The sequence below is a fragment of the Gossypium hirsutum genome, chromosome A01 (assembly GCF_007990345.1).
Source record: "Gossypium hirsutum isolate 1008001.06 chromosome A01, Gossypium_hirsutum_v2.1, whole genome shotgun sequence".
Classification (NCBI taxonomy): Eukaryota; Viridiplantae; Streptophyta; class Magnoliopsida; order Malvales; family Malvaceae; genus Gossypium; species Gossypium hirsutum.
The window spans coordinates 109,097,027-109,110,436 of record NC_053424.1 but is presented as its reverse complement, the minus strand read 5'-3'; the positions used below and the strand labels follow the sequence as shown (position 1 = coordinate 109,110,436).

General features: G+C 33.3%; 1 protein-coding gene and 1 pseudogene across 3 annotated transcripts; both read right to left on the bottom strand.

Moving 5' to 3' along the window:
• Positions 1-229: 229 nt before the first annotated feature.
• Positions 230-3,791, bottom strand: LOC107925415 (SEC1 family transport protein SLY1-like; annotated as a pseudogene).
• Positions 3,792-3,915: 124 nt separating this feature from the next.
• Positions 3,916-13,106, bottom strand: LOC107925417 (ubiquinone biosynthesis O-methyltransferase, mitochondrial). Of its 3 annotated transcripts, none has more exons than XR_005926877.1 (12): positions 12,794-13,038; positions 11,273-11,368; positions 9,652-9,893; positions 9,450-9,539; positions 9,215-9,293; positions 7,896-7,973; positions 6,920-6,968; positions 6,032-6,081; positions 5,626-5,775; positions 5,021-5,101; positions 4,700-4,925; positions 3,916-4,524 (listed from the first exon to the last, which is right to left on the bottom strand). XR_005926877.1 is itself a non-coding variant. In XM_016856081.2 (11 exons), the coding sequence occupies exons 3-11, from the start codon at positions 9,876-9,878 to the stop codon at positions 4,821-4,823; spliced, it is 909 nt and encodes a 302-aa protein (XP_016711570.2). In that variant the 5' UTR covers positions 9,879-9,893; positions 11,273-11,368; positions 12,794-13,106; the 3' UTR covers positions 4,528-4,820. The 3 variants fall into 3 exon arrangements, 1 of the variants encoding a protein (XP_016711570.2); XR_005926878.1 differs by having other exon boundaries at positions 3,916-4,518; XM_016856081.2 differs by lacking the exon at positions 3,916-4,524 and having other exon boundaries at positions 4,528-4,925; positions 12,794-13,106.
• Positions 13,107-13,410: the final 304 nt, after the last annotated feature.

The following is a 13,410-nucleotide window of genomic DNA, read 5'->3' as shown; positions in this document are numbered from 1 at the left end:
ACATAAAAAGAATCTAAAGGATACTGTGAATTGATTCTGTGATTTCTTCTCCTTGTCAGAAGGGAAATATAATCAGTGATTTGCTAATCTAGCGCTGATATATTATTTGAGAATATAAATTATTGTCGTGTCCAAAAATGGATTTTATTGAGACAAATGATTTCGTTGATCCAATCAAGTAATCAAAATTTATTACCATAACCATGAGCATGTGCATTCACACCACCAATCAGGAAAGAAATTACACAAATGAATCATTTTAAACGCACAATAAGTGTCCTGACATTTTTCCAAGAATACAATTACAAAATTACACAAATGAATCATGTTAAACTCACTGTAATGGAACAAAAATATATGTTCTTCTAATTAGTTGAAGGTTCAAATCACGATTGAAACCAGCAAGAAAAAATAAGGCATGGGTGCTTAGATAATCACCTTTGGATCTGCGTTTACTTGGTAACATGGCATGGTATCTCCATTTTGCATGATGCTGCCTTCTTTATGCACTTGACCAGCGAATAGTAGGCTCTGCAAATTAAACAACAGGCTGCATTAATGGCTTGCTGAAGAAGTAGCAACAGAATTGCCCAATCCCATCCTCTGCCCCAACAGTGAGAGTTGCTCAACAAACTCCATTCCGGTTAAAATTTCCATATATAATATGCTTGACAGGTTGCTGATGCCGCACAAGGTCTTGCAAGCTGCCATACTCCCCGTAATTTCCACCACCAATCATGAACACAATAGCTTCTTTAAAGGGTCCTTTCAGATGGCTACTTCTAGTTCCAGAGCTCGATTTAGGGGCACGAGGATCAAATACAAGGTAAGAATCAATTTCAGGGTTTGGTTTCCCCTCCATCAATGCTTCCACAGTCCTGGTCAAAGCCAACTGCCTATGACTAGATAATAGGTTCTTCACACCTGCTGTGACAGCACTAATTGACAGGCCATAGAGCTTCTCAGCCCAATCAACAATGTTATTTCTACTAGCAGAATTTGCTGACGCCAATGAAACATTCAATGACTTGATCTTCTTTACATACTGAAATGCACCCGTATCAACCTCAGATTCTACTATTGCTGCTTCCACTGCTTCTGCTTCTGCTGGATTAATGGTTTCGGAAGAGATAATATACATTATAGCAAAACGCAGCTTATCCATCTTGGTACCTTTCCCCTTAAGTACAGCCAACAACTCATTTCGGTCAAAGCCACCTCTCACCATCATATCATTCTCCTTCTTTACATAAGAGTCAAGAGATCTCTCCTTTATTTCACCCAAGAGCACTGTTGCAATGTTTGTGTGTTTATCAATGACCTGCTTCCGTTCGGTCAGTTCAGGCAGGGAGTTCACTGCATTCATTAAGTGCTTTGTGTTCCCAATCAAGTCTGTCCCGTCAAACTATGCTCCTGCAGTCCCACCAGTCCTTCTATTCACCTCATCAACATCTTTCTTATATGTGTTCAACTGGGTCTTAATCTCAACAGCAACTTCAGGGAATTCCAATGATCCATTTGCCATCCAAAATGGGTCTGACCTATCCAGCTCATATGATTTCATACCACCTTCTCTCCTGGCACACTCAACCTATTAAGCTTCAATCCAAGAATATCATGTACAAGTGGGCGGTACCTAAAATCATGTTGTATCGCAGCCGACAACTCGAAGTTCCTATCAAACATACACAAAATTGGACACTGAAATGAGCTCGCAAAACTCCCACTTTCAGAAAACATTTTGTTCTTTGACAACAAATGATCTCTCAACTTCTGATCCAATGCCGAAGCAACCAACTCTGCCGGTCCACCGCGCGGGCATCTTATTATGGGAACCGCAGCCAGTGTAGCCAAAACACAAAATAATCCACTAACAATCCTCTCTATAATATCCTCGATCTCTTTATCCCCTGCTGATGGATCATTCAATTGCACATACGTAGACTTCTGGGACAATGAGAACAAATTATCCTCCAACGACACAAACTCCAAATACTGATCATGAACCTTCGAAATCTTATGGATTGAATCTGAATTTAAAGTCCCGGAAGCCAGATCCTCCAAAAGCGGCCTTGGTATAGACGCAGAGAAATTCAAATGGAAGCTATCATAGAGAGAACGCGAAGCATCTGCTACGATTCTGTGGATATTAGATTGATTACGCTGAACAAAGTAGACAGCTGGTACATCATGGGCAGGTTTCCGATCTTTGTCAATAAGGAAGTATAGCGTAACACCGTATTTTCGAAGATCCTTGAAATGTATCAAAGAGGACAGTATATTCTGACACAATTTGTCATCAATCAAAATCTTGTAAACCTCTTTATTAGCAGTTCCAGTAGAATTCACAGGTTGATTCAGATTAAGCATTCGGATTATACATTCTGTAAAAGCAAACCAAAACAGCCAATACGATCAAAGCTCCAAAATGACAAGATCAAAATTCAACAGCCCAGTAAAGGAAGAATCAGACAAAACTAGATCCGAAAGGTTATAAAATTTAACAAAACAATTGGTAGAATAACGCTACTTTTATAGATTCACATTCAAAGAACATATCAAATTTAACAAAATTGTAACAGGATCAAAATGAGAGTTCGATGCCACTGCATTTACATGAAAATCTAGAAAGAGAAATGGAATGGGGGTACTGGTAATTTAGGGGAAACGGAAGAAGAGAGATCAAAACAGAAAATTACCTGTTTGTTTCTGGCGAAGATTGAGAGCCATAGGAGACTGGAAAACTGAGGTCTTTGAGTACAAGTCTCAAATTTGTTGCATTCATTTGGTGATATCTTTGGAAAACTGAGCTCGTCTCCGTTTCTCCTCGTTACAAATTTGAGGGACTGAAAGTGAAATCCATCCATCAAAAGAAAAAGGCTTTATTCATAATTTAGGCCCTAAACTATAACAGCTTTTTTATTTTAGTACCTAAATATTTTTGTTGCTCTTTTTTTTCCCTTTTTACATTCCGTCACACGGCAACATTATAAAATTTAGGCATCCAATTATAGATTTATCAATATGACTTTCATGCGGATTGGAGTTTATCGATCCATAGTTTATCATTGATACATTGATTAATCTTTGTCTCACTTTGGTTAATTATTTTGTTTTTTTTTTTATCTTTTGAATTTTTATAACATTTTAGAAATGATATGTTTTTATTTTTATTTTTTTAAAAAATTTGAATTGATTAATCGTTGATTCACTTTGATTGTCATGCTTCATTGTTATATTTTTTACAAGATTTGTCGGTTGATAATAAGTTAATTGTTTATGCGATTGAAAGGTTCGTAAATTCGTTGAAATATTAAAGGGAAAGTGCCAAAGGGTTAATCGAAACCGTATGAAGCTTACTCTTGTCTTTAGTAATGAAAGAAACATTCTTGAGATGTAGCCCAAGTTTATGCACTGCTTGTTTTACAGTCATAGAGGTATGAAATTTGGAAGAAGGGGTGCAGAACCTTTCACTTCTAGTAGCCATGACTGTGACGCTCCAATTAATGAACATGGTAAAATTTCTAATCCAAAAAGTAGCACTGTTTCGACACAAACATCAAATTCTTTTTGTTACTGATGGTAACAAAGCATGTTAAGGAACCATCAGTTGTTACTACAAGCATTCTTAGGTATGATCATATGAACTCCATGAGGATATTAACTTGTGTGAAAGAACTACCGTTACCTCTGATCCCAACTTCATCGCTTTAGACGAGCAGTTGCTAGGAAATTTAATCTAGTATCCCCTTATGCTTCCTCAGTGGAATGTGATTGTTAGTCTGGTAAGTTGTGCCATTTAAACTATTTATTGACATGAAAACAAACCCCAAAGAGAAAAGAGCAGCAAAAGAATAAAAAATGTCACAAAAAAAACAACAGCGTAAAAAATATTTTGAGTAAATTACAGTTAAGTGACTACAAATGAAGAGAAAGTCTCTCTTTATGGTTGAATTTCCCTAAATTCAAAGGTACATATTGATTTACATAACAGTTAAAATTTGTACTTATCTACAAAATAAGAATTACACTCTATACATTAAGATATTTCACTAGACCACTAAAGCTTTTAAGTAGATGAACTTTTTTATATATTCCACTAAATCTCATTTCATCAGTTGACATCCATAAAATATTTCGTGAACATTCGCAGTGAGCTTTCATCCACCAGTGACAATTGCCAAAGATGTTTTCATCTACATAAAATATTTCGTGAACATTCGCAGTGAGCTTTCATCCACCAGTGACAATTGCCAAAGATGTTTTCATCTACATTCTTTGATTTGATTCCATGTCAAACCATTTTAGCATCTTCTATACGTAAGACAAATTGCGAGAGTCCAAGCAACCTTTTTGATCTATCTCTATAAATCTTAATTCCTAGAACATAGACTGCTTCCCTCGAATCTTTCATGGAAAATCGAGCCGTTCTAGTCTACAACATAGTTATATCGTTTCCCATCATTAAAATGTCATGGACTTTAAATATTCGCTTGACACAAGGAAATCCACCAAGATCTGCACCTATATCGAATATTTGATTATTTCCTTATAGTCGCATGTTTATTGATAAATACTCCAACATTACAAACAAAATAGGAAGTTTGACAATACAACAAATCAAAAAATAAAGATACATTAGAGAACTTCAACCATGTGATTTAATTAAAAAAATAAAAAAACTTCATTATGCGCATACCATGATTCAAAAAGGGCGAGTGGACGCACTAGAAGTGTGCCTCATCAAATGAGGCTCACTCAAAACGAATTTGCGGCGCTACGTTGTTCCACAGTCTGGCACACCTTAACAACCCTATTCATTACTTTTCTTTAGTACCATAAGCAATAAAGTTTACACTAATATCATCCGATAGTGACCATCTCCCTGTTAAAGGGTTGTACACAAATCCCGCCATCTCTTTCACCTATTCACCCAACAATTCAGCAGCGCAGAGGTTAGTCAAAACGCACAATGGTTAGTTCAGTTTCAGATATCAAAGGGATTGCTTGGTTTGCTTACATCAACCCCTGCACGTTTTAGAATCATGGTGAGTTCTTCTGGGGTCAGGAAACTCGACCATTGATGTGTACCTTTAGGTAGCTGCATAAAATCAACAGACATTATGAGTTACAAAGCATATCTTAGAACCAACTGTTTTTTAAAATTATAAAAAAAAAGGAATGGTTTCTAATTTTTTTTTTTGGAGGTAATAGCTTTGTCTTCGCTAGTTTCAGGGACAACAGCTACACATGTATTCACATGTCAATTTCTCCTTACAATGCTAATCTGTTTCAATACAAGGTCCCTTACATGATTTGCAGGACACTGAATCCAAGTTCTGAACAATACTATTTCATTGGAATTTTATATTTATAATATTGTGTAGACGAAACATCAAACCCATGTTCAACATTTTAGCCTATGAATTAAAAAATGTAGATATGAAAAAGCATCGAAATAAGATCCCAATTAGATCAAATTTCAAACAAGATGTGAATACGAAAAGAAATCCTAAAAGTAAGGGTTAAATCTCTACAAGGCATTTGTATAGAACAGATACATAATTACATATCAAAATAGAAAAATAAATAAAGTGTTGTACTTAAAAGATGACAGAATCATACCCACTGTAGCAGGTACTCTGCTGCAACAATGGCAGTTGCATATGATCTCATAGAGCGGTTAATTGTTGAAACAACAGTAGCTCCTTCATGAGCAGTTAATGCTGAGAGAGACTTGCAGAATTCAGCAGCATCTGCTACGTGCTCAATCACCTTAAGTAAAAGTTAATAATTTACCAAAAAAAAAAAAAAAACAAATTTACAACGAAAAGTATATAAAGAATTAGCAAATGACCAAGATATGTGAAACGCTAGATAACTTGAATCTTGAATAGACCATAAAAATGCTCTTAGCAGTAATGAGTGCATCATTATTACATCAAAAAAAAAATGTAGCAGTCTTTTAAACAACCAATAGAGACAAATGGAGGGAGTGAAAGAGAGACGTTGTTGTCCAAAGAGTGCATACCTCTAAAGCAATCACTGCATCAAACTTTCTCTGCTCTTCAACCAGCTTTTCTGTTCATGAAAATGTATCCACGTAAGCTATCACTAAAAATAAACAACAAAAAAACTCAGTAAAGGACAGAAAACTCAAAGAGTTCCGTATGATTGTTTAACCAATCCAAATTGTCTATGTTGTGACAGTTATCAAAGTTCACCAATCAATTATAGTGGCAAGCATTTATAGATACAAAAGAACATATATCCATCACAGACATCAAGAAGAAAATTGTTATGATTTCAATTGTCTTCAATATCTTTCAGATGAAAACAGGGGAAAATGAAGTTACCAAAGACTACAGCAATAGCTGTATTTATGGGTTTCACACAGAAAATATGTAGTAAGAGGGGAAGAGAGCGCTGAAGAGATCACATTGATGGAATACTGATCCCAAGAAATCTAATGTTCACCACTAACCAAAGAAATTTATTACAGTTCTGGTAAATTTGAGTAAAAAAACCACGACTACAGAAAACTCAGCTAGCATTTATCCCTTTTTCAATTGTAAATTTTCCAGGTTATTTGCTCCGACAGTTCATCCAATAACATCAAGTTCCTAGTAGAGGGCTACTTTGATAGAATTTTACATATGGCAGTTCTATCATATGATGATTTTATTTGCATGAGAACTACTACTAAATTTGGCTGCATGTTCTCATTCACATTTCAACCCGATTCAGTGTCAGAGACGCAGCCCAACAAGTAGTTTGTCCTGATGTCCTCCACATCCACATGCCACTCATCCAGAACGTCACAATCTCAAAAGGTTTAAAAGTTTGAAAAAGAACAGAAAGTTACAGATCTAGATTAGCAGAGAGATTAACCTACAGAAGAATTAAGCTTAGAATGTACCTGCTGTTGTACAACAGTATTCAATAGTTGAAGTTGTTGGATCCAAATTCTGTAGAGGAAGGTATATCATAAAATCCAAGTTCAAGTCTAGAACACAATAACATGAATGAGTTACAGGAACTCAGAACTGTAAACTTTTAGACTTGTAATTTGGTGCAATAGTATTCAGATACAAAAGATTCATCTTAAAAAATTTGTAGCAGGAAGCAAATATATATAAATGATAACGTATGCCAAATTATTGCTGGAAAGAAAACTCAAGTCACACTCTGCTTGCTTAAGAAGTAACATTTCTAAGAGGGAGGGGGAGGCTTTCAAATGATGGGTCCAGCTATTTATTTCAAAAGAAAATAAATGAATGATTGGAATGAAAGAATGAAAGACACAGATAGACAAGGTAGGAAACCATTAAATTGTTTAGGATGATTTTATGAATTGAAAATAACTTGGAAAATATTTCAGATATTGTGGAAACGCTAGAATGATTTGATTATTGAGTATAAACCCGTTGCTTAAAACTTGAAGACTTCTTTACATGAAAAATACTCAACATATATCCACTCACCTATCTAAATAGCTAGTTATGCCATGGTAGAACCAGTTAAGAGCTTTCCATTTCAAGAAGTTCTCATATAAAGTAAGTCATGCCTGATAAAGTAACAGAATCTTATTTGACCTTATTCTTTCAAAGACAAGTAGAAAGCCTTGAGAAAACACAATATCTTCAAAACCATAGACCTAAAATAGAGTTATCATTAAATAAGCAAATAATAATCTTTTCTTACATCCTCATGTGCAGTTATAACTAAAATCAACCTAAGATGTAGACATGCTCAGGCTAACATGAATGGAAGAAATAATGCTCCAAACACTGGAATATTTCTAGTAATAAGAAAATTATGAAAGACTACACTTGCATGTACAAAAAATAGCACTACCAACATATCATGAAATGGTTGAAAAGAAAATAACATACAGCATGAAGACGGGCAATCTTGATGTTTTTCTCTATTGCATCAATTCCAGTGACAGTTGCTCCCATTCGAGTCAGCGGCTGAGAAGATAAAGGAACATTATAGATACCAACAAAATAGCAGATCTAACTTTAGCAGCTTGTACCAATGTCTACTAGGAGAAAAAGAAAAAAGGGAAAAAGGAAAGAGAGAAAAAACAAGCAAAAGTGGAATGAAGCATCATAGCATCCATTAATAAATATATGAAATTTAAAAAGGTAATTTTTCTATTCCGATGCTTGATGTTTTCGTAAGTAGATGGAACTATCTGAAATTCTGCACAAACTCCTCAAAGGAATATAAATTTAAAAGGAAACTGAAAACAAGCATTTAGATCAATATTTCTTGAACCTTAACATAGTCAAATCAAATATATTAGCTACAAAAAGAATATTCTTTTCTGATAACACCTGAAAAATATAGTAGGTTTCCCAGTCATCTTTATGGTTTCCATGTTACCTCTTTAGGGATAATGTCCAAATACCTAACTTCACTAAGAGTAAAAAAAAAAATGCTTTTGATCTTTTATTGCATGGAATTAAAGACCATGGACTTCATTTGACTATAATGAGAACATTGACATTACAAAATATTACATATCTGTTGGATGATTTATGTATCTATAGAAAAAGTGTTTCTAAACTTAGTTGAGTTGGATGAAAAATACTATAGAGATGCTGTTTTAATAGTTTTTGTAATTGATTTATATTCAGCCATTTTAAAATTTAATAGGTATAATTACATTGGAAAAAGAAAAACTTGCCTTAGTTCCACGTGGTAAAAGATAACTAGCTTATTTGAGTATTAACCTTTTTCCCAAATTAGTTGACCAATCAACCATTGCCACTGCTCTCTGCCCAAGCTCATCTTGATCCTCAATAGTTGACCAAGTGCAAATTTAAAAGACAATAGAGAACCTCATAATATCATTTTGTTATAGGGTTATGCTAACGAATTCTTCCACAGATTTCCTGAAATCTAGATTACCAATGAATGGAAGTAATGTAAAACAGTCAAATGCCTAAAGAGGATTAATTGCTACAGTAGCCCATTCAATAAAAAGGCACTAAACACTAGATTTTCAAGAAATCTGAAGTAACAAATAGAGATGTCATTTAATGAGAATGCCAACAAGATTTTATGTGAGTGCTGGTTGGAACTTTTCAATGAACAAGGCAGGGACTAACTAGAAATTGATGCTCTTCCAGATTAAATGATGTTAAGCATGAAAGAATATTAATTATAAGAAAAATGAATTCCAGTGGCAGACATGTGTAAATACCTCTGACAGAATACCACCACCGCAACCGACATCAATAAACCTTAGTCCTTCAAAGGGCCTAGCAGAGAGAGGATCCTTTCTACAATAACAAACATGCACAAACGAATGCAATTAGGGATTAAATTGAAAATTTCCAAAACATGATAAATGTCAAAATCAGTATTCCAAAACACAGTTACAAAACAAGTTCAGCTAGTAAAAGATTCTGTCTTTTTGAAACACAAGTGATATATACCGGAAATGTCGACAAAGAGTTGAGCGTAAAAAAGCGAGCCTGGTAGGATTCATTTTATGCAATGGTTTAAATGGTCCTTCAGAATCCCACCTGGACATAATAAAGAAGTTTAAAAAAAAAAAAAAAAAACCAAAGCAACATCTTAGAGCATTTCAAAGTCTTTGTTGAATAGAACTGAAATAATCCCAAATTTTTTTCTGACCAAGTATCGGCAATTGCAGAGAACTTGGCGAGTTCAGGTTCCTTCAACGAAGAGGGAGCTGAAGAAGCCTTTTCGAACTTGTTAGATTTGGGGCCAACATTGTTTTGAGGTCCAGAAACAGAAACAGGGTGTTGAGAAGGTAAAGCAGAGAAGAACCGAGCATTGGAAAGGTTTCTTGGAAGGGAATGGAACCACCGACGTTGGGCTAGGAACATTGAAGAAGCCATTACAAAAATAGGTATCTGCAGGAGCCAGGAAGAGAGGCTTAGGTTCTACGGTTTAAGTTAGACATTTAACTTCAATTAGTAGGCTAGCCAACCAGGATCAAGCCCATGAATTTTTTATTTTCATATATATTTCCAAATAAGAATATTGAAAAAAATAAAGAAAAAAGTCCAAATTGTTTATGCTACTTTAAAAAATAATAAATAAAAGGCCTAATTGCAAATTTTGCTCTCAACATTAGACTTTTTGTAAATTTCGCACTGATTCTTTTTTTTTTCCCTATTGCCACCTTAATCTTTTAATCTTTATCAAATAAATCAGAATTAGATGTGGCAGTTAGTTGACTAATGGTCAACGATATTTGCTGATGTACATGCACTAAAATGCAGACCGGACTATTTTATCATATATGCCACATCAATAAATTATTTAAAAATTATAATTTTTATAAAAAGATTCAAAAAATGTGAAAATTTCTGTAAATAAAAAAAAATTATAAAATTTTAGAAATTCCTGTTTTTATAAACGCACTTTCAGATTAAAAAATATTTTATAAAAACCAAAAATCAGGGAAAATCCAAATATTACAGAAAATTCCACCAGATCTGGAAGCTGATATGATAGGTGATTAGATACTAATTTTTAATTACTTAAAACCAAAAATCAGGGAAAATCTAAATATTACAGAAAATTCCACCAGATCTGGAAGCTGATATGATAGGTGATTAGATACTTATTTTTAATCTACTTAGGTAATTAGATATATGTATATACAGATAAACAGAAATATATACAAATATATACAGTCAAGTCTTACTTGCTTTTTTTTTTTTTTTTGCTTCATATTTTTACTTCAGTTGATGTGGCAAACTAATTTGTAGCCGATAAGATTGGATCAATATTAAATTCGCTTCTTAACCTTAATGGTATTTTTTTCCCTACATTCCTATATTTTCCTATGACCCTAAAACAAAATCAAACCTTCTTGATCTTGAAAACTGACAAGAATTTTTTCATTATTACATCATAAAAACAGCATGCCTCAATTTTTTTATTAAAGCATAACCGGAAGATTTAAAATTTGTTAAATTTAAAGAGCAAAATCACAAACAATAACAAAAAATTGGAAAAGCATCCTCCTTTAGGAGGCAAATCTTTATTGAACAAAAATAATACCTATAGATCCAATATAACAAATTATTAAATATAATGCAAACCAAACAAACCAAAAAAAATAAAAATAAAGACAGCATACCTAGATATAATTCTGGAATGAGGAAACAATTAAAAAGGAGCCAAATTTATAAAAAGCGTATCTCTGATTTTGCTCATGAACCACAAAAAAACTAAATTTACTATAAAAGAAAATAACCCAAAATAAATTAAAACAACCAACCTTTCAGATTCTGCTCACTATTCTTCCGTCTTCTTCTTCAATTGACAAAAGGATTTGCCTCTATAATTTCAAACTAAGTTGAATCTTGATACATATCTGGAAAAAAGTTTCTTAATCTTAGTTCCATATATCAACCATGGAAAACTGATATGAAACATAATTAGATACTGATTGATTAAAGTTTTGGTCTTTAAATTGCAGTCATAATAATACTAACAAAGTAAACAATTAATATTTCAGGGAAGCTAGAGAGAGACTTTATTCAACGATGGTGAAAGCGAAAATTTCAGAATGAATCCTCAAGTCAAATCAGGACTGCCAAGAAGGTTGAAAATAATTCAAAATTAAAAATACTTGAAATTAAAATAGGAGTTGACTGAGTGAGTGAATAAGGCATTAAAAGTAATACAAAATTAAAATTACCACTCCAAGGTTGAAAATAATTCAAAAGTAAAAATGATCCAAAATTAAAGTAGGAATTGATTGGTTGAGTGATTAAAAGGGAGGTCTTAACTGAATGAATTGAGGTTGAGTAAAAGCCACTTGCTTGAGAACAATTTGGCGATTGGAACTTGAACTGGGATTGGGATCTTAGGGCATTGATAACATACTGTATAGTACATTCAAGAGTACTAATCATAAAAAATTTACAGAAAAAAAGGACACACCCTATTCAAGGCCCTGATGGTCACTCCCTATGCGCTCTACTACAGGAAAGCTAGCCTGGTTGATCACTACATGGTAAGAAGCAAGTCCCGACTAACCAAGTAAATCCAGGCTAGACTGAAAGTGACCAGAAATTGCAATCTTCTTTCACAGACTACAGACTAGTGATAGTTAAAAGAACAAAAAAATAAAAATATCATGATAACATTTTTTTTGAAACAAATTACATCTGTAATTAGATTGATAAGAAAACATTATCTTACATCTAATTCGAAACATATAACTACTCAGTGTCTGCGAATATGTATACACCAAAACAGCATTCAAAGTAGAAACTATATTAGCAGAACAAGTTGAAAATAATTAGTGACAGATTAACACACTGACAAGCATATTGCAAAGCTCAAAAACATGACATGATTTGAGTGAAAATTATCAGAAAGTGGAGCCAACTGTAACCTAATCAACAAGAAGGTTTAAGAGTGAACAGTGAGGAGAGTTTGTAGCTGAACATGCTAAAACTCCATAAGTAGCCAAAGTTGGGAGCTATACTTCATGATAAACACTGCAACCTGCAGTCCATGTTAAAAAGAGTATAGAACCAAACTAAATAAATAGTCTTGATTTTGGCTCAAACCATCCTGATTCCCAATTAAAATCGAAATCAAAACCCAGTAAACTCATCTCCTCTTTTAAAATATCCCAAACGATATCAGTAAAAACCCTAAACCCAAACTGATTTTAAGCACGAGTGAATGATATTGATAGTATGTACTCAAAAATCCAGTCAAAATCCAGTCAATACCGAAGCTGATAGAGGAAAGGAAGCAATTAAAGAACTCAAACTAATCTTACCAACAATCTTCGATTTCTTTGGGTTATGACTAGTTGCTAGCTTTGATTTCGACAAACCTTCACGAATTGCTTCAGCTTGGGGAGAACAGAATTTTTTAGAAGGGAGAAAACCCTTTTTTCCTCTTCTATTTTTTCCCTAAAATAAAATGAACTAAAAATTCAATAAAAAATAATTTTCCATCGTTATTTTTGGCCTAAATTACTGATAATAAGTCGTTTTTATCGAAAAGTTAGGAAAATAGGTTTATTTGGCGAATATAACTTTTTTCTTTAGTTTTATTTTTTTATACAATTAGAACTAGATTAAAATTCCCAAACATGAGTGTATTATTAAGATACTTATATATGTATGTATGCAAAGTTTTTAACATTGATACTCAGAACATAAGTCCTCTGTTTTTGTCAACTAAATCAAAATCTCTTCATTAACATTTTTAAATTTAAAAATAAAATAATAATTTAAATTCTTAAAATTAAAATATAAGGATTAAATTTTAACAATTTATTAGTACAAATTAGTGCATAATTTGTGAATATCAAATTAAGAGATTAAAAAAACAAACAAACTATAAAACAGCAATGGTAATCAACTGCACGGATTAAAAATATATTATGTT

What these genes read in the sequence shown, in the direction of transcription:
- LOC107925417 (XM_016856081.2), bottom strand. Translation starts at nt 9,878, where the DNA reads ATGGCTTCTTCAATGTTCCTAGCCCAACGTCGGTGGTTCCATTCCCTT. An exon ending in ACTCTTTGTCGACATTTCCG is followed by an intron (nt 9,294 to 9,449) that starts GTATATATCACT and finishes TTGTTATTGTAG; the next exon opens with AAAGGATCCTCTCTCTGCTA. An exon ending in ATGCAGTGATTGCTTTAGAG is followed by an intron (nt 5,776 to 6,031) that starts GTATGCACTCTT and finishes CTTTTACTTAAG; the next exon opens with GTGATTGAGCACGTAGCAGA.